Source organism: Lepidochelys kempii, chromosome 6 (genome assembly GCF_965140285.1).
Source record: "Lepidochelys kempii isolate rLepKem1 chromosome 6, rLepKem1.hap1, whole genome shotgun sequence".
In the NCBI taxonomy this organism is placed as follows: Eukaryota; Metazoa; Chordata; order Testudines; family Cheloniidae; genus Lepidochelys; species Lepidochelys kempii.
In genome coordinates, this window is record NC_136385.1 from 91,524,168 (window position 1) to 91,551,837 (window position 27,670).

The window sequence follows — 27,670 nt, forward strand, 5'->3', positions numbered from 1 at the left end:
GAGCCTGGCAATTCCACCCTCTTCGCCTTCCGTTCTCTCTGGGCGGAGAAGAGGGCGATGCACGGGGAGAGCCGTGTGCGCGTGTCTCACGCTGTGTAGCTGACTCCCCAGACCCCCTCTGATCTACAGCGCGCGGCGGCGTGTATGCAGGATGCAGCCGGCTCCTCCATTCCCCCCAGCTGCCTCGCTGGGATGCACAGAGTGAGGAGGAGGAGGAGGTATGTGTCATACCATGTAGCCACTGCCCCCCACCTCCCGGATGTAGGGAGCGGAGAAGAGGCGTTTATGTGTAGCTGATCCGCCCTTCCCGGGTGTGCAGGGCGAAGGAGGGCCGCGGGGGGTGGGGGGAGTGCAGCACGCGCTCGCTCCCGGGGGCGCGGGGGGAAGGTCACTGTCTCTGTAGAGCTGCTCCCACCCCCGGCCTGCGCTCTCCTCTTCTCCACCCTCCCTGACGTCTGGAGCTGGCAGCCCGGCCGGTTCCGCATTCCCGACCCCTCCCCGCAGCCCAGGGGCCGCTATATAACCGGGGCTGATGCAACCCACCCAGCCGCCCGCCACAGCTTGTGGGAGGGACGCACCGGGGCAGCGACGGGGGGCGGCGGCTGTGGTGGTGGCGGTGGCTGCTGGCCAGGCGCCCCGGGGGCGGCAGCTGCTCCGGCTCCTCCCGGGACCAGACTCGGCAGGACGGGCCTGGGGACAGGGGCAGAGCGCCGGAGCCAGGCGGCAGCGGAGGGGCTGAGCGTGCAGCCTGTCTCCGGCTCCTGCAGCCAGGCCCCGGGGGCACCTCGGCCGCCTTCTCCCTCTGCACGGTGGGTCTGGGTGGAGCGGGGAGAGGGGGGGAAAGCTCGGTGCGGGGGGGGGCAGCTCGGTGCGGGGCCGGGAGCGGGATCTGGGGAGTTTTAGCACTGGGCAGAACAGGGATCGAGACGTGGGGGGTCGGGAAGCCCTGGGCTCCCTCCCGGGGGTAGCCGCTAGGACTGCCCGGCCGGGACCCGGGAGAGGAACAGGCTAGCTGCAGAGCCCGGCCCGGAACCTGCACCGGCCGGGGTCATGGGGAAGCGTCGTGGGCTCTGCCCCCCCCCATCCTTGGAGAGGGGGGCCATGCTGCCTGTTGCCCCCGGGCTGCGCTGTGCTCTGGGGTCTGCCGTGCTGCCCCGGTCCCGCAACGCACGAGGACGCTCAGGAGTCCAGGGTCCGCGTCCCTCCCCGTGGCCAGAGCAGGGCGGCTGCGTGTCCCCCTATTGACCCCAGGGACCGCCTGCCCCCTGCCCGCCATGCCCCCGGAATGTGCGCTGGCCCTGGGAGCTGCTGAGCCGGGTCCGGCCTCTTCTCACCCCCCTGCTCCCGCCCACGAACGCGCCTAGGGGGCTGCTGGGCAAGGAGCGCAGACTTTCTCTTTTGGAAGGGAAGCTCAGCCTACAGTTTAGGCAAAGCCTGGCCCCTATCCCTGTCCTGCGCTGGTTGGTGTGAAGAGACCCTGGAGTGCATAGGGCCTGGTGCCAGGTACCAAACGCTTTTATTTCTGTGAAGCCAGCGGTGTGTTCGGGGCTTTACAAGGCCTTGCCCTCAGCAGTTTGCAGTCCAGCTAGACAAGGGAAGGGAAACAACAAAAGAGAGATGAAGCGTGGGTCACTCATGGGTGCTGGAACGATTTGTATATGGGGCTGCTGAGAGCCATTGAACCACACTTTAAACTCTGTATATAATGGAAACCTGCTGCAGCCCCTGGCTTGAAGTGAACCCGTAGTGCCAGCACCTATCACCTGGGGTTTTGGGTGCTAGGACTTTATGCATGTCTGGGTGTCCTCACTGCTTCTGGTAGGTTAAGGAGGATGGGCTGATAGGGTAGGGCTAAGGCTAACAGACCTTCTTAAAATGCAAAGACAGAAGCCTCCTGTAGGGCTAGCTCCAGAGCCTGTTGTCTACTGTGTCTACGAGCAACATTTTCCTCTTAGGTGCACCTGGACATTCTGTTCGCCTTCTGTGCAAGGAACGCTCACTGATGTCCTGGCATCTAGATACTGCACAGATGGGTACATCAAAAGGCAAAAGGGTATGCCTACACTAGACCCATGACATTGCTGTAGCTTGGGCTCATGGGGCTACAAATTGCAGTGGAGATGTTCAGGCTTGGGCTGGAGCTCAGGCTCTGAAACCCTACACCGGGGGTGGGTTTTAGGGCCCAGGCCACAGGCTGAACCTAAATAGCTCTATGCTGCAATTTTTAGGCCTGTAGCCAGAGTCAGTTGACCCAAGCTCTGAGACTCAGTTCTGTAGCGTTCTTTAATGCAGTGTAGACGGACCCAAATGAGACCTGCACACGCATGGAGAGCAGAGTGAAGGTTCACAAATGCAGTATTTTGCCCTAACTCTAGCCATCTGTTTTGGTTAATGCCTGGTTTTGATGGGTTCTGGTAATGCAACTCATTTCAGTTTGGTGCCACAGTGGGGAGTGGGTTTTAGCATCTCTGCAGATTTTTGTTTTCTAATTCACCTGTCCACACAGTGAATGTGTGGGTTAAGAATAAGAGAATCTGAATTCCAGGAGGCCCAGTTTAGTTTTGTTACAAGAAAAGTTTCAATGTGTTCTGCTACCCCATGAGTGTACTTCCTCCTACTTGCTCTCTATGCCCTGGAAAGGCAGGGAGCCCCTAGAGATTTCCTCTGCTCTCTCAGTCCCAAGTCCACTTTAATAGCCAGGCATAGAATTGAATGGAAGTCACATTCTTTTGTGCTTTCTGCTCCAGAAGGCATTCTTCTATTTCAGTGGTAGCGAAATAGCTTTGAGAGCAAATTGGGGGAAAGGGAGAAATATTGAGACAAGAGACACACACACACACACACACACACACACACATAATGTTTCCATTTTCCTTTAATGAAGGCCCTGTGGAGGTGTATTTGAAAACACAGGGTCTCCTATGCCTTCAAGGAGGGTGAGAACACTCTCTTGGCTGATTCCAGGGCCATATGCAGTGTTTGGTGGGCCAATGAAATGGGGCCTGGCTCATTCTTTTGCTTGTCTTGGCAGCCTGCTTCATGGCTTGTATTACCAGCTCTGGAACGCAACCACTGCCAAACTCTGTGTGTGTGTTTGTGTCCGCGCGCATGTGCACGATCTCTGAGAGCACAGAAGAGACAAATGCTTCAGCAACTCAGACTTGGAATTTTTAGCATGTTTCTTGAAACTTGCATGAAAATTTCTATCTGGAGGCCTTTGCCAGAAGCCTGCCTCGGGAATTTGCTAGTTATTCTTACATGGGGCTTTCTGGGAATGCTACTTGTTTGAGAGCAAATTCTTAGTCTAACTCCCACTAACTAAAAGAGAAATCCCCATTTATAGGGTGGGGAGGTGTGGTGCAGGGGCTGCAGTCCAAATCAGCCCTGTTCAGAGCAGCAATTGGCTGTCCCAGGTTTACTTGCAGTGTAATAGCCATGTCAGTCCCAGGATGTTAGACAAGGTGGGTGAGGTAATATCTTTTGAAAGTTGGTCCAATAAACTATATCACCTTACTCACCTTGTTTATTTGGGGATTTAACAGAATCCTAAGAAATGAAGTGCAAACTGCTGTCTCTTTCTGTGGCTTGTCAGCCTTGTGCCCTTAAAGCCCCTATGGATGTATCTGCACCTTTCTCACAATCTAGTATTCCCCTTCTTGCAGTGCTTTTGAGGACCTGTGTTGTGGTGCCCACTAAAGAGGAGTAAATAGGACCTCCCCATCCCTCAGTTTTGCTAACTAGCCAATGTCAGAATGGGCAGCTTTTGAGCACTGTACAATTGTTCCTCTCACCTCCTTACTCCCCCATACTCTGGGCTGAGTTCGCTGCTCCTGCTGCACTCCAGTGGCTGGATATCCAGAAGAGTTCAGTTTGGTGCTAAGTTCTTTTGAGATTCTGGCCATTAGCGTAACCATGGGAGGTGTGCAGGGTGTTGAGTACTTTTGGAAAATCTGGCCTCAGATCTGCTGTCCTGGAAAGTGAGACCTGCAGTGCACAGCACTGGCCACTGTGTTCGGCTACATGATTCCTCCTTTGGCACTAGAGCAGCTCGAAGAAGAAGAAGGGGGTGTGGAGTTCTATCTATCACTGACTGGTCTAATGGATTTCCCAGTTGCCTTTAGTGTTCAGAATATTGATCCAAACATCAAAGGACAGTTAACCTGTGGCCAGACAACCAAAGGGTATGAATGGGCTTGTCTGCTGAGCAGGGTTAGTATAAACTGACTAGTCCTGGTCATTATTTGGATGGGAGACTTTTAAGGAACACTCCAGGGTTGCAGGAAGTGTTTTGAAGAATATGTACAGGGCATTCTCCCCTCCGAGTCAGTGCTGACCCTAGGTCCCCAGTGCAGTGCTAGATGGTGCTGTGCTGCTGGAAGTGCCAGCCTTTCTGATGAAATGTCTTTTTAAAAATAAACTCCAGTTCTGACCACTTGTGGTCGTTGAATGTTCCAGGGGATTTTTCACAAGAGTCAGGTTGTTAGCCTCAGTGTCCAGACCTAATTCCAGCTGAGATCATTACACTTTCCCTCCCTAAATTCCTGCAGCTGTTTCAGTTGGAAATAAGATCGTTCTTATCTTCATGTCCTAAACTACTTGTAGCTCTGCATTGTGGTGTTAAACATATGTCCTGTTCCACTCCAGAGATGATGATGATTTGTATGTGGTAGAGCCTAGGAGCCCTAGTCACTGACCAGAACCCTGTAGTGCTAGACACTGTACAAACACAAAACAGAAAGACAGCCCCTGCCCCAAAGAGCTCACAAGCTAACTAGATGGCTGCGTAACAATGGGGGAAGGGTGTGATCTTGATGTATAGTTTGTTTAGTAGTTTAAAGCTTGGGAATCATTGGGATGGAAGGTGCTAGAGAAATAGGAGGAACAAGAGCAGATTGTTTGTCTAATGGCAATTAAGGTTTTACTTTCAGATTACTACAAGTGATGGACATGGTAGGGAAAGATCCTTGGGGTGGGGGGAGGGAGGCAGGCAAAGAGGAGCCCTATGATATGATCTGTATCCAGAGCAAGGGATGCCACATGAAGGGGACTGATAACTACCAAGTTAGAAAGCAGTAGGGATGGTTACTCTGGGAGGGATTGTGCATTTGGAGGGCTCTAATGCAGCTATCCTGAGCAGTAGTTGGGGGGTTTAGTGTTGGACTGGGAATGTCTGACAGGTGGAAGGCTGAGGGGTCACTCCCAAAGGATGGCTGCTCCAGTGCGCTCTGATGATGGCTGAGCTTTACTTCTGTGGATTTGTAACAAATGTTCTCTTTTAAAAGGTTTTGTTTGCAGCAGCATTAGAGATAATATTCCCAAGTGCAGCTCAGGGGTGCGGGAACAATTTGTATAGTGTGGGTGCTGAGAGCCATTGAACCAAACTGTAAACCCTGTATATAATGGAAACCACTTCAAGTCAGAGGGTGCTGCAGCACCCCCACACCCCTAGTTCCAGCACCTACTGCACCCCAAGAGGCTGAGCTGGGCAGCATGGCCAAGTGGTGCCGCTTTCTGCTGAGGGGTGGAACTGGGAAATAGCACTCTCTCTGCTGGGGAGTCTGTCTCTGATAGGGAAGAGGGCAGCTGGGCTCTCTCTCATGGTTTGAGGGCAGCCAGTGGATCTCTCTCACTCACAGATTTGGGATGGGAGGTAGACAGCAAGGCTGTTTGGGCTTTTTATGAAGGCTTTACTAGAGCACAAATCCAACCAAAGGCGGAGCTGTCTCTCTGTGAGACTCTTGTGGTATTTCTGCCATCTGTGTGAAAATAAACAGAAGTTCAAGGCAGAGCCAGACCCTTCCCACACCGGAAACGGGCTCTGGCTTCTATCTCCTGGGGAGCATTCCCTGCCACAGTCATCAGGGCCTTAGGGGTCTATTCCTTGGGGCCCAAGGATTTTGGAACAAGGCATTGCAGGGATGGGTGTTTATAAAGTCTGCTGCATATGACTATTCACATCATATCCTCTTGCAAAGGCATCTGGGTGGGTGTCTCTGGGAAGGGCATTGATGTTGCTTCTTAAGTCAGCACAGATCCAGTGTCTGACTCAAGGAGTTGCTTTCCTGACTCCAGCTGGAAAGTCTATTGCGCTTATAGGTAACTCGTGCAATATTAGGCATACAGAGGCTGCCATATTGCAGCAGGGTCCTGGTTCAGCTAACCTGGCAGTCTGTCTCTGACAGTGACTTATATAGCGCTTATACTATATCCTTGGTAGAGAGAAGGGGGTTATTTCCTGAGCTGTCCCAGCTGGTGACTACCCTGAGAGCCCAGAGTGCCTTTTCAGTTTTGTCTCAGCTGATGTCACTGCAGCTGATTTCTTTGATGCACTAAACATACTTGACTCCTTTGCATCAGGAAGATCCACTGATTTAATACAGAGCACACAAAAGTTGAGTGGCTTCCATTAAAGTTAGCATTTGCCAGTACCTAGCACGCTGTTGTCTGAGAGGATAGGATACAACTGCAGGTCTTGGTGACTTCTGTGGTCTGGTTACTGGCAAATAATTTAATAATGATCACTGTCTGTCCTTTTTACCAGTTTAGACTTTAGCCCTTTCAATGGCATTCTTCTGAGCAATCATTACCCTGCAGTCTGGAAGAGATCTAAGGGTTAAAATTATTGCTTTTTAAAGTAATATGCCTTCTTGTGCTTGTCTTGCAGGAATGGGTAAATAATAGCGGGCCTTCTATAAACCATTTATTTGAAATATAGAATATACTGCATTCATGACGAATAAAGTGAGGAACAGTTGCATGGGAATATCAGATAACCGAAGGAAAACTCTATTGCGTGCTAAGGCATTCGGCATATTGAAAGCTTAGTTTTTGCTTAATTTCTACAAATTAATAACATTTAACATAGCAATTCCCTGTGGCCTGTCCTTGATGGGTTGGGAAGGCTTGTGTGCTCCTGTGACCCTAAAAGCTATGCCATTGGGAGTTTTCACTCCCTGGCAGGATCACCCAAGCAGATTGGTCAAAGAGTAGGGACCAGATGAAAAGGAATCCACTGGTCCTCCAGATTGGGGATTGAGTGATAAGCCAACAATTTATCGTTGTAAAAAAAGAAAGGGGGGGGAGGGGAGTTGAGTTGAGTTATGGAAACACAACAAGGTAGCCATTCAGACAAACAATGTGCCAAAATAATGGACTCTGTATCGGCAGAAATGATAAGGGAAGCCTTCAGGAACCCAAAGATTCTGACGGGTTCTTTACTGAAGGTAAAACAAACTAGAAAAGTAGGTTTCTGCAACATTTGAACAATGGGTTCAACAACAACCAAAGTAACGCAAACAACCAAACAGACAGACAAATATAATCTCAAAATCTGTGGTTTAAGCAATGGCCTGGAGCTGACAAAACACTTAAAAGTTAAAATATAGCCCTTATATGTTCAGGGAGACAAGATTGGTGCCACTCAGAGGGAACAACGTTAATTATGACTTCCAAAGCAGAAAAATTGCTTATAGACAGGGTGCCCATTAGCAGCTGATTGCTCTGAGCAAGGCTTCAAACATGATACGTGAAAATGTCAGTTACTCAGTGTTACCAACAGACAACTATGATGACAAGATCAAAGATCAGTTCTCTAATTGCCTACAAACTCCAGTTGACAACATTCCCAAGCATGACATGTGCTTGTTAATGAGGACTTCAAGGCCAGGGTTGGAGATGACAGCAACAGAGTTGTGAGAGTGATGGGCAGACATGGGTTGCCAGAATCCAAACGGTGAAAGATTGGTAAAACCGTGCCTGGTAGCAGGGATCATAATTGGTGGAACACTGTTCCTCCACAAATATATCCACAAGGTAATATGGAATTCCCCAGCTGGAGTTACCAGGAACAAGGTTGACTATCTGTGTATTGGAAGGTAGTTTAGATCTACTCATTAGGATGTATGAGCATACAGAGGAGCTAGTTAGTATCTGAAGTCACTACAATTTGTGTGGCAACACTGAAGATCTAATTTTTCTATACTTTCATCTTTCTCTTGCTCTTAATATATTTATAGAACCTCTTCTTACTGTCTTTTATGTCCCTTGCTAGGTATAACTCATTTTGTGCCTTAGCTTTTTTATTTTGTTCCTAGACAATATTTTTTTGTATTCATCCATAGCAATTTGTCCATGTTTCCACTTTTTGTAGAATTCCTTTTTGATATTCACATTAATGAGCTCCTGATGGAACCATTTTGACCTCTTACTACCTTTCTATCTTTCTTTTGCATCGGGATAGCTTGCTGTTGTGTCTTTAATATTGTCTCTTAAACTGCCCTGCACTCTCCTGAACTCCTTTTTCCCTTAGATTTTCTTCCCAGGAGAGGTTGCCTACTAGTTTTCTTTAGAAACCGTGTCGAGGAAATGTCTAACTTGTAGGTACATATAGAAATCCCCAAAAAGGTCGTGTGCCCTGGAAAAAGTCTCCAAAGGTCAACTGTCCTTTGGCAGCCCACATTTTTGAAATTAGTGTCTTTCTAACCTGGAGGGACAGTATTCAGGAAGTCATTGAGAATTTTGGGATGGTACCAGGGTACCTGACTGCACTTTTCAAAGTGGTGCCTAGGACAGGACATTGTCTGATCTCTTGAGGGAACAAAGTGTTGCAGCCGTAAATCAGGCTAGAAAGAATAAAAGGAGAGTGATACGCTGCTTCACTGGTCTGCTGTGTGTGGGGTATTGTTTTGAATTTCTGTACAATGTAGCCAGTTCCAGACATATGGAATTTAGAGCTGTCCAGTGATAAAATTTCCCGGTGTGGAGGTTACTATCTTATTTTGTTTTCTGTCTTTGGATCCTCAACCAAGCCAGCTGATAATCTGTCTCTTCTCAGGCCATGAAAAATTACTACATATTTTCTCTCTAGTTCTCTCTCTTTTTTTGTTTTTTTTGTTTTTATCAAGTAGGTAAGAGTACTGGAAAAACATCCATTTTTATCAAGTAGCATCAGCCCAACAAGACTATTCATTAGTTGAGATTCTGCATCTTTTATTTCTTCATTTTCTCCTTTCCAAACGAAAATGTCCTAGTCTCTGAGGTCATTTTGTATTGAACACTCCCTTCCCCAGTGCCTTACCTTTTTCTTTCTGCTCTCTGTTCCTGTGGAGTTGATGGCCAAAGCTGAGTGCTGGATTCGTGGTAAGGACACACCCTGATTTACAATAATGCCCTTATCAGGTTTCCCATACTACTTTCTGTTCCTAGACATTGTCGCTTTTGTTACTGTTGCTGTGTGGTGAGCAGATGCCCTTCTGTGAACTGCTCACTGTGACCTCTCTCATTAGAGGTTGCCACTAGTTCAGAGCCCATTAGAGAGCAGAAAGATTTAAAATTGTTCTTTCCAATGTGAGCTACATTATCACCTGCCACCATGCTGCCCATTTCCCTAGTGGTATTGGTATTGCACTCCGCCAACTGCCTAGGCTGGCTTCATATAACTAGCTTTAAAACTATTGCTAGGCTGTGCAGAATGGGACCCTCTAACTCTCCTTGTTTAGCTGGTCCTCCTTTCTCCCAGCTCTCTGGATAACAGGACAACTCAAAGTGCATTGCCCCACATTCTCCTGCACTGTGTACATGGTTCTGGGTACACTCTCCCTTGCTGAGGCAGTGTGGGATAAAAGCCCAGACTTTCCCAGAGTACATTGATGCAAACCCAGGTAGGCAGAGTCATGAGTGCATGGACTAACTTGGTGACATGGTTGTGTTGTGAAAAAAGCTGCTGCATGGACACAACTGAACCATGTATGTTGTAACTGGGTCATTTGCGAGTGTCAGCCTTGTTACACCAACACAGATGTAGTTACGGTGAGGGCACTCAGCTGTTCTCTGTGCACTCAGTTGGTCTCACAGCCCCATTCACTCTTCCATGGGCTTCCTGCTTCTCATCTAATTAAATAACTTTTTATTCTTTTTCATAGCTTGGCTACTTCTTATTCTCCAGCTTGTAACTGACCTGCCAGAGTTTGCCCCAGTCTATTTGCCTCACTTGGCCTGGATTTCTTCCTTCCCCTCTCTTTTTGTATTTGTTTTTGGCCAAAATAAACTCTTGTACCTGTGGATTTTTCCTTCCCTTTTCCCTTCCTTTTATTTGTTCTGGAGGATGGATCCCATCTGTGATTCTAAGTTAGTCTTATGCAGCCTCCATGCTGATTCTGTGGTCTCTAAGTTCCTATCATTTTCCTTTATCTTCACTCATGCAAAGTTCCCCTGCTTGAATTTCAGTTTCAGACCTGGCTGTAAGTCTGATCGTCTGGAGAGGATGTTGGAGCCAATGCACATTATGGTAATTGTTGATGGCTCCACCGTACTTCCTGCACCAACGCCTGAAAATTATTCAGAACTATGTTTAGAGTAGTCTCTGATCTTGTCAGATCCAGAACAAGATGTTTCAAGAAGCAGTCATTCATAGTATCAAGAAATTGTTTCTCCAGACAACATCCTGAAGGGACCATTGATCAGTTGGCATCTAAGTAGCTGAAGTTGCCCCTTATCACTCTTGTAGTACTTTGTTGCCCCTGTCTGATTTCTCTCCCCATCCTGATCTGCAGGTATGTCCCTCCTACTAGAGGTAATTTCTTTTGACCTAGGGATTTTATCCACCTGGGTTCTGCCTGATGCTCCCCCTCTTGTAGGCATTCTCTCTCAAGGAGACTGTGGAATCCTGTGTGGGCAACACTGTGGTGGCTCCCCAGCCTCTCTAACCAAACCTAACTTTTCTCTGTCATTTATAGTCAGGATTTGCAATATCCCACCGCGTCTTACTTGTGAGCTTAGAATCATAGAATCATAGAATATCAGGGTTGGAAGGGACCCCAGAAGGTCATCTAGTCCAACCCCCTGCTCGAAGCAGGACCAATTCCCAGTTAAATCATCCCAGCCAGGGCTTTGTCAAGCCTGACCTTAAAAACCTCTAAGGAAGGAGATTCTACCACGTCCCTAGGTAACGCATTCCAGTGTTTCACCACCCTCTTAGTGAAAAAGTTTTTCCTAATATCCAATCTAAACCTCCCCCACTGCAACTTGAGACCATTACTCCTCGTTCTGTCATCTGCTACCATTGAGAACAGTCTAGAGCCATCCTCTTTGGAACCCCCTTTCAGGTAGTTGAAAGCAGCTATCAAATCCCCCCTCATTCTTCTCTTCTGCAGGCTAAACAATCCCAGCTCCCTCAGCCTCTCCTCATAACTTCATGCACTGGTACATATAGTTGTTCTTGTGCCTCTTTTCGTTCACTGCCTTCCTCCCCTACAGCCTTCCCTGGGAGCAACTGTAGTTACCAACTGATACTGGTGTCTCCAGAGCTCTTTATCTGAAGCTCTTTCCTTTCTACTCTAGTCTCCCTGGAATATGCACGATTACTGTTCAGTCAGTGTGTTTAATCCGCTCAATGCGGCCACAGAGCTGGGGAGTGGGAGGTCCCATGGCATTGTTGGGCCTGCTCCCCTACTTGGCAGTGTAACCCTCTGCAGACATCTGTCAGATGTGGTCATGACTGAGCTCTTATGGGAGGACTCTCAAACATTGGGAGATTTCGTGTCCTTGCTGCTCTCCTGCTGGGACTTGTGTCTATCACCAATTACAATGTGCAAGGAGTGTTAAAGCTGGGGAATGGTTCCTCTTCCTCAAATAACTTTGCCTGTTGTAGAGAACAGGGGAGTACGATGGCCCCGTTGGAGTTTGTGTGCTGGGAGGGTGGGATGAGATGCAGTGCTTCTGCCACAGGCTCAAATTGCAGTATCGGAGCAGAGGCCTGGGGGAATTGGCTCCTCATTGCTCTGAGACTGTACGTGTCTCTTCACCCCCTCAGTGGCACCAGAAAGATGTGGGTAGGGATCCCTCATAGCAGATTAGGTGAGGTTGCCCTGGCACATGGTATTCCAGAGGTTTGGGAGTGAGGGCAGAAAGGGAGAGAGCAGCTGCTTCCCTTGGTTCATACCCTGTTGGGTTTTGGAGTAAGCTGTGCTTGCTCCCACTTGTGGGACTCTCTGACTAAATCCCTATAATGGCCTGTGTCTCGATCTCTCCCTAGAGCAAGAAGCTGCTTGCCCTGCTATGATGCCAGGGCAGATTCCGGATCCATCCCTGACAGCTGGCGCTCTGCCTGGGCTTGGCCCCTTGTCAGGACTCCCGGGCACCACCCTGACGGTGGAAGAGCTGAAGTACGCTGACATCCGCAACATTGGGGCTATGATCTCTCCACTGCATTTCTTGGAGGTGAAACTTGGGAAGAGGCCCCAGCCTGTGAAAAGTGAGGTGAGTTCTGGGGGAATTCCCCAAGCCCTGCCTCCCTCTGGGGGGCTGCTCTGAAGGCACTGTAGACTGATGTCTTCTCTATCCATGGATGGTAGCAGGACAAGCTTTCCCCTCTCATGCTACCTCCGCCTCGCCTCTCCTCCCTACCCCCTGGACAATTCCATTCTGATAGGCTGTTCAGTCACTGGTCTGTCTGCCAGGATGGCCCCAAAAGTTTTTAATGAGTTAAGCATGCTGAAAACTGGACTGAGACAACCCCCTTCACCTCCTGTCACTCTGGCCTGGGGTGGGTGCGAACCACTGACCCAGCAGTGAAAGGCTCTGTATCCCAGTCCAGCTCTCCAGATCTCATGATACTCTGGCTCAGAGGAGAGAGGCCTTGGTCACCCACCCACTTTACAACTTGAGGAGCCAGTCAGGAACTGAAGCCATGTGGCCCTTTGTCCATCGAGCTGTTATGGAAATCTCTTCATTTGCTGAGAGAATGAGCCTTTGGTCACATGGGGGTTGGCACTCGGGCTCCTTGCTCCCTGGATGGCAAGAGCATAGAGTGGTGGTTAGAGAGAGGCGACACATAACTTTTCTCTACAGTTCCCCCCCCCCCGCCCACTCCCTCCTGGCTTGTGGTTGGAGCTGCGCCTCTAGCTTGCTGGCTAGGGAGGGGGCATGCCGCAACATAGCTATTGGGAAGAGAAGGCTATTTGAACAATACATATTCATAGATTCCAAGGGCAGAAGATACCACTGTGATTATCTTGTCAGACCTCCTGTAATACACAGCCATAGAGCTTCCCAAAGTAATTACTAGAGCAGGCCTTTTAGAAAAACATCCAATCTTGACTCAAAAATGGCCAGTGGAAAATCCACCATGACCCTTGGTAAGTTGTTCCAATGGTTAATTAGTCTGTTAAAAATTTACTCTTGATATGAAAATTTGTCTGGCTTCAGTTTCCAGTTAGTGGATCATGTTATACCTTTTCTCTACTAGACTGAAGAGCCCATTATTAGATATTTGTTCCTCATGTAGATACTTATGGTCTGTAACCAAGTCACCCCCTTAACCTTCTCTTTATTAAGCTAAATAGAGTAAGCACCTTGAGACCATCACTAAAAGGCATGTTTTCTAATTCTTTAATCATTCTCATGATGCTTCCCTGAACTCTCTCCAATTTATCAACGTCTTTCTTGAATTGTGAACAGCACAACTGGACACAATATTCCAGTTGCACCAGTGCCAAATACAGCAATAAAATAACCTCTCCTACTCCTACTCGATATTCCCCCTGTTTATACATCCAAGGATTGTATTCGCCATTTGGGCCATAGCATCACACTGAGAGCTGATAGTCAGCTGAGTATCCACCATGACCCCCAAGTCTTTTTCAGAGTCATGGCTTCCCAGGATAGTCCCCCACTTAGTAAGTATGGCCTACGTTCTTTGTTCCTAGATGTATACATTTCCATTTAGCTATATTAAAATGGATATTATTTGCTTGAGCCCAGCTTACCAAGCAATTCAGATAGCTCTGTATCAGTGACCTGTTCTATTCATTATTTACCACTCCCCCAATTTTTGTTTCATTTGCACACTTTATCAGTGACTATTTTATGTTTAACATTTTCATCAATGACCTGGAAGTAATTTAATGTAGGGCCAAAACCAAATCTCCGCCGTACCCTACCGGAAACACTCCCATTCTATGATAATTTAATTGCGTTTTACGATTACATTTTGAGACCTATCTGTTAGCGAGATGTTCATCCATGTAAGGTATGCTATATTAATTTTATGCCTCTCATTTTTAATTAAAATGTCATTTGGTACCAAGTGAAATGCCTTACATATGCTTAAAGGTAGTAGTATTGACGTAACATACTTATCAGCCAAACTTGTAATCTCATTTAAAAAAAATCAAGTTAGTTTGACAGGAACTATCTTCCATTAACCTATGTTGATTGGAATTAATTATGTTACTGTCCTTTAATTCTTTATTAATTGAGTCCTGTATCTGCCACTCTGTTGTTTTGTCCAGAATTGATATCAGACTGATAGGCCTGTAATTACCTGGGTCATCTTGTTTATGCTTTTTAAATATTGGCACAACATGAGCTTTCTTCCAGTCTTCTGGAACATCTCCAGTGTTCCAAGACTTATTGATAGTTAACATTAATGGTCCAGAAAGTTCTTCATCTAGCTCTTTTTAAAACTCTTGGATGCAAGTTTAATTGAACCTACTGGTTTTAAAATATCTAACTTTAGTAGCAGCTGTTTAACAGCCTTCTGAGATAACACTTTTTCTACTCCACTGCTATCATATGATATGACTACATACTCTGTTTCTTTTTCAAATACAGAACAAAAATATTTATTGAGCACCGCTGCCTCTTCTGCATTATTATTAATGCTACCATTTCCATCTAGTAATGGACCAATACCATTGTTAAATTTCTTTTTGTTCCTAATGTACTTTAAAAACTCCTTCTTATTGCCCTTAACTCTGCTACCCATAGATGTCTCCTTGGGTCCCTTTGTTTCCCTTATCAATGTTCTATAATTCTTAGCTTCTGATTTACATTCATTACTATCAACTTCCCCTTTCCTCCATTTGTTATATATTATGCTTTTTTATACCTTGTACCGTGGTGTACAACGTTGAAATTACACTGTGAGCAGTTGAAGTCACTTGCACCAAGATTTCCATATATGGCTACTGATTGTGTTAACCTACTTGACATACCTTAGAGATGATTTTTTTTTTCACAGGTTCTGAGCAATTGCAGCTCCCAGTGACTTCAAATTGGAGCTTCAAGTGCTCAGGGACTGTGAATATCAGGCCCAAGATACAACAAGCTGTGAAATCAGTGAAAGTGTTGGTCTCTTTCAGAAGCACCAAAAGATCAAATAACAACCCCCCTTGCCATGTTCAGTTGATACTGTATGGAAAGGTTCCAGGCTCACCCAAGGTTTGTGCATTTATTCAAAATTCCATAGGCTGGCAAGCCAGGGGTAGGAGGCGGGGGACAGAGAGAGCTTGGACCAACCGCTTTCAAGCAGTGGTCCTGTACTAAATCAGTATGGGTGCTGCCAAAGCATCACTCCAGCTGCATGTTTGCAATGCCACTGAAATTTGATCCAGCTGTACAGAGGGGCGACTGGGCCAATTCTGAGTAAATAGGGTTGTGGTCCGGTGCACTGGGTTGCAACCACATTGAAATTTGGTCGAGACGTCCCTTGGTCCAGACACAGAGGACGATCAGGCCAAATGATGTTAGAGCCTGGTGCACAGAGATTCTGTTGCTGTACATCAGACTGCAGGGGAATCTGCTGTGATATTTGTCTCCTGGTAGCACCAGCTCATGCACTATGTGGGTAAGAGGGGGGAAACTCCCTGGCTGAGGGAGACCTGGGCTCCCTGTTGAAGGAGGGAGGATGAGCGAGAACAGAGCCCCTGTTTTGGGGTGGGAGGGGGGCAATAACCAGAATTTGCCCCCCTCTCAAGGAATATGTGAATTTGTACCACTGGTTTCAAGCACTCCTGCACTGTGATTGGCTGCTGAAAGTTCTGAGCTGCGTGGAGGTGTCAGTATGTAGGGAAGGAGGAGCGGCAACACTGTAGGGTAGGGAGCCTATGTCTTCAGGCCAGTGGGATTAAACATCTCCCCTATTATATCACGTCAGGGTTCAGAACCCCTAACTTGTCACCTACAAATGTCTCTGAGATGGTTAGCAGGTGAAGCTCACTGGACATGGAATTCTCCCTGGAGTGGTGTTGGTGTTTGGGATGTGATCTCTAATCCCTCGGGCATGAGTATCACACAAGCAGTACTTAAGTATGCACAGCAGAGAGGCTTTTTCTCTTCTTTGCCCTCCCAAATATAGATTACTGTTCATGGCTGGACTCCTGATTTTTTCAATTGCTCTGAGGGCTTTTCCTGCTAAAGGATTCCAAATTAATTGTATACACTACATAGAAGGACCAATTCACTCACCATTGCAACATTGTCCCCCTGTGCAGTGTAATACAGCAGCTGATTAACAGCTACACAGCAATATTGTGCGCCAGGCCAGGAAATCAGGAAACTTGCAGATCTCCCTGAAATTGCAGGAGGCTTTTAGAGATGCAGGTTGCAGTTAGTTGAAGTTTGTCCAGTGTGCCATGGCTAACTCTTGAGAGGTGCCATGGATGTGTTCTGAAGACTTTTTATTTCCTCTATCAGCTGAGCAGCAGTGAGCTCCAGCATAAACCTAACACATGCAGAAAATGTAACTTGTCCCATGGTTAGCTGCATCAAGCTGCAGCACTCCTTAGAGGCCGGGCAGACCACAATGAACTGCCCTTGCCCCCCAGCACTCTACACATTCTGCCAGTGAAATTCAAGGTCCTGGCCCTTCTCTTTCATGCCTTGCCATCAGCTGTCCTGTCTTTCTGTGTGCCCTGATATATCAGCTGTATCTGACAGTCCCTAGGGGAGATCTTACCAGGTGCTCTCAGTGGAGGACCCTGGCCTTGGAATCTGCTGTTGCTGGAGATCAGAGTAAGTCCTTGCCAGGGTCTCCTGGCTGGCAGGCACTGAACACAAATGATACCTGCTGTGGAAAGGAACTAGCTGCCCCTGGGCTTCTGCTCCCCTTTCCCCCAGCTGCTTCCAGTGCCATCGTCCAGTTGGAAAAGCAGGTCCATAGCTTTCCCCATCCCTGGTCATCTGGCTGTTTCTGCTACCGCTGGCTCCCTCAATGGCCTTAGGCACCTCTCTTAACCTCTTTGTGGCTCTGCTTTCTCATCTGTACAGTGGGGGTCATGCTGTACTCCTCTCCCTGGGCCAGTGGGGTTCTGTGAGACTATTCCATTAATGTGACTCACTCAACAGCAGGGAGTCCTCTAGCCAGCTTTTGGATGCTCTTTGCATGTCTTGTTCACTGTGTCTGTGGTGGGAGGGGGCAGAGGAGATGCATTCTGCCCTGCTCTGCTCTAACATAGAGCAAGTATTGAAAGAGTTTCCTTAGAGCTGTAAGTCAGCAAACACCATGCAACAAACAAGGGGCAATCCAAATGGCACATGCCAGAACCCAGGTGCACTGCTGTAACATGTTCATCAGCCACACTAGTCCTAAAGGCAGCAAGCTGAGGATAGGAAATGAAGCTGTTCAAAGCGGAGGTTTTGCAGCTGCAGCCTGGCAAAGCCAAAACTGCATATCCCAGGAGTGGCCAAAGAGCAGCCTACGCACTTGTTACAATGCAGCCCACAGCTGCCTCCAGCTCTATGGGAGGTGCAGCTCAGACACTACAGATATCTGCATACCTGGCTGGAAGGGCAGGGTCTCCCCTGGCACTGGGATGAATAGACTGCTTCCTAAACCTTACTCAAAGGAGCAGCCCTACCTGAGGTGTGTCAGTACTTCCTAGGAATCTGGAAAGCTCAACATGGAGGTGGGAAGGCACTTGGATTGGCTGCACGGGGGTGTTAGAAACAGTCACTGCTGGGCTCTGGAAATTTTCCTCTCCAAACCAGAGCAGGGATCTCCCTAGACCAAAGCCCTTCTCCTGAGGCCACTGTCCGTGGGGAAATTCATGTTGGTCGTAATCTGCACTGTGAAGAAGGCAACTCCAGCCTCTTCCTGAATTAGAGAGAATGGGAGGACCTTTAAATATGAAATAAAACCCTTCAGCCCCTCTCCTCACAGGGAGTCTCTTCTCCTCTTCCCCCCCCGCCCCCGCCCACTGTGTTTGGTTTAACCCTTGAGCTACTTTAAATTCTTTCTGTATGATAACCCAGTGCCCCCTCTAGAGCCTCCTATGTATAGATTTTACTGAGCTTTAGAAACATGAATGAAGTCTCGACCCCTGGCCGAGGAGGACAGTGTAGATGTCCCCATTTTATTAATGGGAAAACACAGGGCATCCTCCTGTGTCAAGCTGTGGCACAAGAAGTGGACCTGCTTCAGTGTCCCCTTGGAATCCACCTGTGCAAAGGAATAGTGTGTCTGCAGCACACTGAAATCCTTCTAGTTCTGTAAAATGCCACTGTCTGCAGATCCCTCATAGTAAAAACAGCTCCTCTCAAACCCCTCAAGGGTTACTCACAGCACCTCTTCAGTCCCATTCCCACATCACTCACCATGACGTGAGTCATTAACTGCTCTGTCCCAGCTCCTGTGGCCCCTGTTGGAGGCCTGGAGAGTGGGGGCCTCATACCTTAGCATCCCAAGACCCACATTTATCCCACAAGCCTTCTCCTGGAGTTCCAAGTCAGGCGACAGAACTGCTGGTGGCATTCCACATAGCTACCCCTGCTCTGGGATCAAACTCTCCCTTGTTTTGGGCTCGGCTTCTCTTAACCGGGGTAGTTCTTCCTCCTCCTTCACAGAGGCCTCTGCAAGTGCTCTTCTTTAACTCAGCTGGGGTTCCCCAGCTTTGGCCAGTCCTCCCAATCAACCTCTTGCTCTTGCCAGTGGCTCTCTGTACTAACTTTGCTTTGCGCTCCTCTCCTGTGGCTGTTCTCTGGATCTCCCTTTCCTCTTCAGGAGTCCCACCTGCCCTTCTCTGTCAGTGCACTCAGACCTCTCTCCCTTCTAGGGCCCTGGTGCCACCTTTTAAGTCCAATTTGAGTCAGCTGACTTGACATAGGTGCACTTTTTCCCCTCTTAAAAGGGCTAGTGTCACCCTATTAACAGGCAGAAAGAGGGCAAGTGACTAGCCTGAGGCCACAGCGTCTGTGAAGAAATCACAACGAGACCCCAGGAGTCCCAGTTCCCACTCTTGCTGTCCCTGCTAAGCCACATGCCCAGAGCTTCTGTAACCTTTCTAAGAGACATGACCCTTCTCTGTACTATGTTATCTGAATTGTTAGGATAGATGGGATAGTTTGACTGATCAGTGAGATGAGGACAGGGGAGGGATCATTCACTCCCTTTTCTGTGCCTGAACTGGCCAAAGCAGACCACAAAAATGTGTCAATCAACTGAGAATCATGGACAGCAAGTGTTGTCCCACCAATGGTATTGCTCCCTATTGCTGCCACAACTAACCATCTGTTTTGCAGCAAACATGGGGGAATGTTTTTGCATGTTAAAAAGCAAGTGGGCTGAGATGAGTGGGGAGTTGAAAGTACATGTCTCCTCTTCTCTGTGCTCTTTCTTGCACTCAGCAGGCTGCTTTTAATAGCTCCTCTTGGCTCAAAGACTAACTTGGAGACAAATCAGTAGCTGGTGGAAGCTATGCTCATGAGAGTGGAATGGTGATTACACTGACCTCCAAAACGCTGCTTAATTTTTGCAGAGATTTGTTAAGAGTTGCTTTTGCCCTTAACTCTGAAATTCTTACTCTTTCAAGAATCCAAAAGGAAGAATCTGTGGGCTACTGGAACTATTGGCAAAGTGAGAGGTCAAAAGCCTCTTTCCATTCACCACCTTGCAAATGTTAGAAACACAAGATTTTAACTGTATATAGAAAGACTTGGCAACCTTAATTACATTAAAGTGTACTGTGAGATTTAAATCTATTTCTGGGCTGTTCTCCCCTGGCCTGACACCTTACACTGTCACTTGCACTTCTGCAAAGCGAGTGTAAAACATTTCTCAGTCTGATTTGATGCCCTCTTTGCACAGGGGTGAAAGACATGCAGAACAGGGGAGAGTTGGCTCCTCTGTGGATATTTTAATGGAAAGTGCTATTATTGAAACTGGCCTTGTTTAATATTTTTATTCTCAGACAAAATACTTCCCTAAACTGGAAGTAGGAATGTAAGTGTATTAGCTATTTTGGGGGTGGAGGACCTTGAAGAGAACTCTGTAACTGTCTCAAATGTTGGGAAGTCAATGTCTTGGTTACCCTTAAAACCCAAACATAAGAGATGCCCAATGAATGTCATCCAGTCACCTTAACTCTGACCCATCCCTGTGTCCATCCCGTCTCACTTGTGTGTTACATGGAGACATTTTGGTTAAAGGGGTGTGGAGTTTATAAAGTTGGCAACTTGTACGGTTTCCCTAGGTAGGAGACCAGGAGCCTTGGAGCATGTGGGTTTGGTTTCATAGATATGTCTGTGGTACTCAGTTGGTTAACCCAACATTGCACTGCTGGTGGATAAACTACCAAACGTTCCCTCTAGCTCATAAGAGGTTCCTAACCTTAGGCACAGTAGCTACATGTCACTGCTGAGCTTCATAGAACAACAACGTTTAAAACACCCTGTACTTGGCGGGAATTGTCCTTAGTGTGGTCCATTTTGGCTTAGAGATGTACAAATCTGTCTTGTCAATGACTGCAGTTGGCCATAGAGAAGGCAGGAGTAGTTTGCTGAAGTGATGACAAGATGTGCCATTGCAGCATTTAAACAGAAGTGCGTGGTCAAGTCATGCAGTAAATGAGAGGCAGTTTAGTTTGATAATTTCTCAGAGTCCCTGATGTGATGGAGATGGGGAGTATATGTGGCTAAGGGCATGTCTACTCTGCAGTCATGGGGATGATTGCAGCATGTGTAGACATACTTGAGCTAGGTTTGATCTACCTAGCTCAGGTACCAACAGCAGTAAAGCCATGGCAGCATGGGCTTCAGCTTGGGCTGTACAAGCCTGCCAAGGAACATGGGTACTTACTTGGGCAGCTAGTCCCTGGTGCTGCGTCTTCACTGCTATTGGTACCCAAGCTAGGTAGATTAAAACATAGCTTGCATATTTTTACATGTGCTGCATTCACCCCTCCAGCTGGAGTGTAGACAGATCGTAAGACTGGTTCCTGGTTTTCGTTGTTGTCATAAATATAAAGGGAAGGGTTGTCATAAATATAAAGGGATTTTAAAATCCCTCCTGGCCTGAGGAAAAATCCTCTTACCTGTAAAGGGTTAAGAAGCTAAAGGTAACCTCGGTGGCACCTGACCAAAATGACCAATGGGGAGACAAGATACTTTCAAAAGCTGGGAGGAGGGAGAAAAACAAAGGGTCTGTGTCTGTCTGTATAATGCTTTGGCCGGGGACAGAACAGGAATGGAGTCTTAGAACTTAGTAAGTAATCTAGCTAGGTACATGTTAGATTATGATTTCTTTAAATGGCTGAGAAAATAGCTGTGCTGAATAGAATGAATATTCCTGTCTGTGTGTCTTTTTTGTAACTGAAGGTTTTGCCTAGAGGGATTCTCTGTGTTTTGAATCTAATTACCCTGTAAGGTATCTACCCTCCTGATTTTACAGAGGTGATTCCTTTACTTCTATTAAAAGTCTTCTTGTAAGAAAACTGAATGCTTTTTCATTGTTCTAAGATCCAAGAGTTTGGGTCTGTGGTCACCTATGCAAATTGGTGAGGATTTTTACCAAACCTTCCCCAGGAAGTGGGGTGCAAGGGTTGGGAGGATTTTGGGGGGGAAAGACGTGTCCAAACTACGTTTCCCAGTAAACCCAGATAAAGTTTGGTGGTGGCAGTGGAAATCCAAGGGTAAAATAATTTTGTACCTCGGGGAAGTTTTAACCTAAGCTGGTAAAAGTAAGCTTAGGAGGTTTTCATGCAGGTCCCCACATCTGTACCCTAGAGTTCAGAGTGGGGAAGGAACCTTGACAGTTGTGCTGCAGGCATTGACACAGAGGCAGAGTTAAGGCTGTTTGGGTGACTTTCTCTTGCAGTTCCAGATTCCCTGATATATATTTTTTTAAGTGTAACCTGACTGTTGAATTTCCAGGCGTTATAACTCTTGTATCTTTTGAGAAAATTACAATGTTTGCTTAAGGGTAAAAGGCCCACTTCCTCAAAAGGTATTTAGGCACCTGCTTCCATTGATTTCAATGGGAGGTAGCCAGTTAAATACCTTTGAGGATTTGGGTCAGCATCCTTAAGTAATAGATGAATATTTATGAACTGAACTGTACCATAACAAAGGGTTTAGGGTGGGTTTTTTGATGGGTTACTGCCCTAGGTTTTTGAAGTAATGCCCCTGATACTTTGATAGTGGCTTTCTGACTGTGTGATGTAGGGTTAACACAGCAAGTTTGAGTCCATTAGCATAGAACAATGGAGTCATGAAGTAAAATACAGAAACCTCTGTCTTTGCTCAATGCTACAATGGGATCTAGGTATCTTGCTGCACCCTCCCTATACACCATGCTCTGCACTAGGGCCTTTCATTACTCACTACAATTCAAGGAAACAGGCCTGAGGACTCTGAGTCGAGAATGCTGAACATGCTGCATGAGCAGGAAATGAATGGAACCAGTCAGGGAATGGCTCATTCAGGTCTTCATGGCTCTTGGGCCTGGCTAGTTTGATGCTCGTGGAATGACACCACTCCCTTCAGCTGCCCCCAGCCCTTACCAGCTGTCAATGTAGACTTCACACATCTACAGCTGTAGACTGAACTGTCTCTTACATTGAGATCCCTGCTCAGAAGCAGTCTGATCTGATCAAGCCACCCATGTGCTTTGAATAGCCATTAAAGAAAATACTTTCCTTGCAATCCTGTATCTGCCTGTTACAGTATCAGCCCAGGGTTAGGCTAATATAGGGAAGAGAGTAGAAGTCTCTCCTATTGCTCCCCCAACACACACACACACACACTGGGCCACAACATTGCACCAGGGCTGCACTGGACTAATGCACAGACCTCAGCTCTGCAGTATGGCTGGCTTAGTGTAGCAGGGGAACTTTGTAGCATGAGGAGAGGCCCCTCTCTGTGGGGCTGTTCTTGCTTTCAGCCCTGGGAGGGTCAGTGTTGCTCTTGACACATGAGACCACTATGAGTATCTTTACAGGCTCTCTGCTTATACTCCCACACATCTTTGTTGGGGCAGGGGAGTCTGGGCTGTTGCACAAGACCCTTCACAGCGGTTTCTTACATGGATTACACAGTTCTCTGGTGAAATTAGTTTGCCTCATTCTAGAGTCCACATCACAGAAACGGAGTAATTGGTCACAAATGGGAGTGATCGGCAGTCTCTGCTCCAAAGAGCCCAAAACAAGACTAGCAGGTAGAGTTGCAGGGCAGGACTGAGGCGCACTGGGAGCAGTGGGCCAGGAGCGGGAGGGGAGGACAGACCAAAATAGCCAGGGATGCTGCAGGTCAGGACTGAGGAGCATCAGCTGAGCTGTGGGGGGAGGCTTGCACAGCCACTATTGCCAGTGAGACCTGGTGAGGGGGCTGTTGCCAGCTGCATCACTCCCCAGTTACTTGTCTGGCTGTTCTAACGCGGGGCCTGTGTCCTGTTCCAGCTGGACGAGGAAGAGGAGAGGAGGAAAAGGCGCCGTGAGAAAAACAAAGTAGCAGCAGCTCGATGTCGCAACAAGAAGAAGGAAAGGACGGAGTTCCTGCAGCGGGTGAGTACCCCATTCCCTTTCCCCAGCAGGCTTGGTACAGCCTCCCTCTCCAGCTATGCTTCACTGCAATATGCACCCCTCAGTCATCCCCACCGGGAGAGGAAAAGGTGGAATGTACGCCCACTTAGCTCAGTGGTTTGAGCATTGGCCTGCTAAACCCAGGGTTGTGAGCTCAATCCTTGAGGGGGCCATTTAGGGATCTGGGGCAAAAATTGGGGATTGGTCCTGCTTTGAGCAGGGGGTTGGACTAGATGACCTCCTGAGGTCCCTTCCAACCCTGAGATTCTATGATTCTATTAAATAACTCCCAAGGCTATTAAAGGCTCTTCAGCAATCAACCAGCAGGGACTGTTCATTCTGCTGAATCTCATTTCTCGCCCAACTGCAAGGTTCAAAGAGTTCCCTCCTCCAGTCACCACCTCTCCCTGCATCTGGGAGCCCAGCAGCTGCCCTGAGGCCTGGTGCCTGGCAGATATAGTCTCTCATTTGGTAGTTGCATGGGAGAACATAGGGCCACTTTCCCATTTTTCCCCAGCTGGTCCTGCAGGGTAAATGGACCACAGTCTCATGTGTCTGTTACCAGCTAGAGCAGGTAGCTAGCTAAACCCACTCCTGTAGTATGGAGTTTGCTGGGGCAGGAAGGCATCTGACACACTTAGTTCTGGTGTGTGTAATTCTGTGTCCTAGCACTGTGTGCAGCCCTGCACATACTACACATCTCACCCAAATAACCACAAGGGCCCACAAGCCCAAACAGTGCAACACAAACAGGTGCCAAGAAGATACATGGTGAGCACTAGGATAGACTCTAGAGACTTGTCAGCCCCTGACATGTGGTAGTGGAATGCCCACAGTCTGGCCACTTCTCCCAAAGCGTGGAGATTCCTAGTCTGTACACTAAAGGCACATGAAACTCTCTCCCAGAGTGATTCCCGTACAGTACACACGTGTACTCTTCCTCCTACAGTGCCTGGTGCCACCCCAAAGATCTCACACACAGGCTATTGCACTCCTGCCTCCTCAGCAGGGATGCACCCCACATTCCCACACAGTCATGTGCAGTGAGGAGCACCTCTTGGACGTGGGGCTCCTTGCACGAAACACTAGGATCTTTTTAAAGCAAATTCTCTCAGTAAGACAAGCCATAAAGTCTGAACCATAAAAAGATCAGAAATCCTTGTTGCTTCTCTTCTCCCTGAGAAGCTGGGTCTTCCTTAGGTACTGGTTCCTCTTTTCTTCAGGGCAGAAAAATACTTCTAGTGCAAAACATCTTTTCTGTAGTATTCAGTTCAGTTTTATTAGATTGCATATGACGTGTCTTTTGTGAACATGAGAAAAACGTACACAATCTAAAACAGCAACATCCATATAATACATTCAGGTGTTATTCAGAACTCTCTTCTTTGGCATAGTGATAAAAGGGCAAAAATTGACACTGATTTAATTACCACTGGGGATTGAGAAAATACTAAAAACCATTGTCCTTTGAGTTTGTGATAAAGAATTATTTTTTAATACAAAAAAGGTATAATCCAGCGTGTTCTCAGAAGCTGGGATATTCTACAGGCCAAAAGAAAATGAGGTAGATCTTCCAACACTCTAGATTTACAAGGGCAAATCTGAAGATGTGAAGGAACTTTTCTATATCTACCTTTCAAAACAGCAGTTTCTATGGTTTGGAATCTTCGCTGAGTATATGCCTTACGTAAATGCAGATTTCATAACTCTTTCAAATATGGTTCAAAACCATGGGCCGTCTTCAGAGTAGAAAAATCAAAGGGCCAATATAGAATCATGAATCATAGCCAGATCTTCTTGTTGAGGAATATCTATCACGCTGTTTGAGTAGTTGATTGAAAGGTACTGACAATAAGCAAGTAGTAGAAAAACTCAATTTAGCTATACTCAGTTGGAGGGTATCACACCAGGGAAATGAGGAGTACACAGGTTGTTCCTCCATCTCCTGAAGGCAAAGACAGAGCAATCTATAATCTGGAAGAGTACAATTCTTAGACCAAAACTTAAGAAAGCAGTACAAGCTCTGCTGCTTACAGAAAACACCCACCTCAGCATGTAAAAATGAGACAGGGAGGATTAAGTCTCCTCAAAAAAATTATTTTTAACTATCTCTAAGGCCAGAGTTTTCTGTAGTGACTGATGGGGACACGACTTCTGAGTAACTCTGCTGCACAAACTAAGACCTGATATGATTTACACCTGTTAACTATCTCAAAAGCATTGTTGTAGATTTAAGCCATTCCCCCAAGACAGGTGTGTATACCCAATAAAGGTGTGTGCACCTTGCACATGTGAACAGTGCCGATTAATCTTCATCCTACTGGAAACACCAGTCCACTTCGCTTGGCTCATTGGACATTAACCAGGACAAAACATTTAGTAAATGTGTGATAGGGAACAGTCTTGCTCTGGGTCTCAGGGGATGGCCAGGAGGGAAAGTCCCATTTGATCCCAGCACTAGATTCTACTCACCAATAGGAATAAAATCTGATCAGAAGACTTTCATGTGGCTCCCTGTGCTGCATGGCCATCAGTTTCACACTGGGCTGCTGAGCAATATCAAGCAGGGGTAGCTTGCAAACAGACCTTCGATTGGTCGAGGGCAGTTTCTCTCTGTGTATTGTGCATGTAGGAGAGGGAGATTCAATGCTGGGCACTGGGTACCGTAGAGCAAGTTGTTCTTTCCCCGCACCTATGAGCAGACAGATTAAAGCCATGTCTGTGTTTTTGGCCCTGCCAGGAGTCAGAGCGTCTGGAGCTCATGAATGCTGAACTGAAAGCCCAGATAGAGGAGCTGAAGCAGGAGAGGCAGCAGCTGATTCTAATGCTAAACAGACACCGTCCCACTTGCATTGTGCGGACAGACAGCATCAAGACACCAGAGAGTGAAGCCAACCCACTGCTTGAACAACTAGAGAAAAAGTGAAGGTAGCACTGGCCAGGACAAGGAGGAGACAACAAACTGGGGTCTCCAAAAATGTCGCCTATGTAGTGTATGAAGAACTGTGCACCAAGGCCTTGTCCAGCCAGAATCCAGTGGGCTTTCTTGGAGATTACAGGCCAACCAAATAAGGGGAAGGAGAAGATCAAGAACCTGCCATTCATCCCACTCTGAGGCTGAACCTGGAATGGGTCTAGCAGCTGTGGTGAGGGCAACCACTTGCAATACCTCTTTGTGGCCCTTCAGCCAGCTCACCAGCCCCAGGGATCAAGCAAGCAGCCTGCTGCAGGGCATCCTGAAGCTGGATCACATTGAGATATGGGGAGGGGAAGTTGCAACTTCCTCTCTTCCCACACCTACTGGTATGCCCCTGGCCGGGAGTGAAGGCTTGATCCAGGAGGAGAAATGAACATGTGTGGGAGATGGATGGCAGGCAGAGACATGCTGGCTGTATCTCCCAGGTCTGTCCTATCTCCGTCCCTCTGGATCCTGCCACTGCTCCTTGCACACACTCCGGAATGGAATCCGAAACAAAAAATTGCGAACACTTGACACAAGCCCTGCCTCGCGGCTGGGCCTGTCCATGGCACTGGGGCGCAGGCGCCCCACAAGCACACTCAGTATAATGTTTACAGCCCAGCTGTCCCTGTCGGCCGTGCTTTTGAATGCACATTTTTACACTTTTTTATATTTTTTACAAAGTTTTTATACAGCTGTCTCTATACGGATTTATATAATCACTAGATGTGATCCCATAGAAATGTATGTTATAATGGTCCGTTTGTTACAAACGCATATGCCACAGTTATCTCATTGTGTTACTTGTTAGGTAGCGTCTGGCTCCTTTTCCCTCGGCATGTTGGGAAAGGGGCCCATACAGCCCTCCACAATGGCTCCACGACCATCTCCATCCATGTACGTTCTTCGTAATACGCAGTCCTGTATCTTGCAGTAAATGTTACTTTGACTTATTCCCCTGCCTCCTTTGCTTTGTCTGGATTGTGTCCTGGTGTCACTGGGCTGGGGACTGACTCTGGTCAGCCCTTTGCACCAGCTTTCCCCCATACAGTTCTGGCTGGCGGACACTGGCTGAGAGAGGCTAGTTCCTGCACCATGATAATGGGTGTATGCATTAGTAATGGTGACATAGGCCCAAAGG

The 27,670-nt window shown here is 47.4% G+C and overlaps 1 protein-coding gene across 2 annotated transcripts; it reads left to right on the forward strand.

The window, feature by feature from the left end:
- JDP2 (Jun dimerization protein 2) lies at positions 1 to 27,482 on the forward strand. 2 transcript variants are annotated; one of them, XM_073349224.2, is made up of 4 exons: positions 1 to 218; positions 12,032 to 12,255; positions 23,448 to 23,552; positions 26,311 to 27,482. In XM_073349224.2, exons 2-4 carry the CDS (start codon positions 12,055 to 12,057, stop codon positions 26,494 to 26,496), a joined length of 492 nt encoding a protein of 163 aa, XP_073205325.1. In that variant the 5' UTR covers positions 1 to 218; positions 12,032 to 12,054; the 3' UTR covers positions 26,497 to 27,482. The 2 variants fall into 2 exon arrangements, with proteins under 2 accessions (XP_073205325.1, XP_073205324.1); XM_073349223.2 differs by lacking the exon at positions 1 to 218 and adding an exon at positions 497 to 809.
- Positions 27,483 to 27,670: the final 188 nt, after the last annotated feature.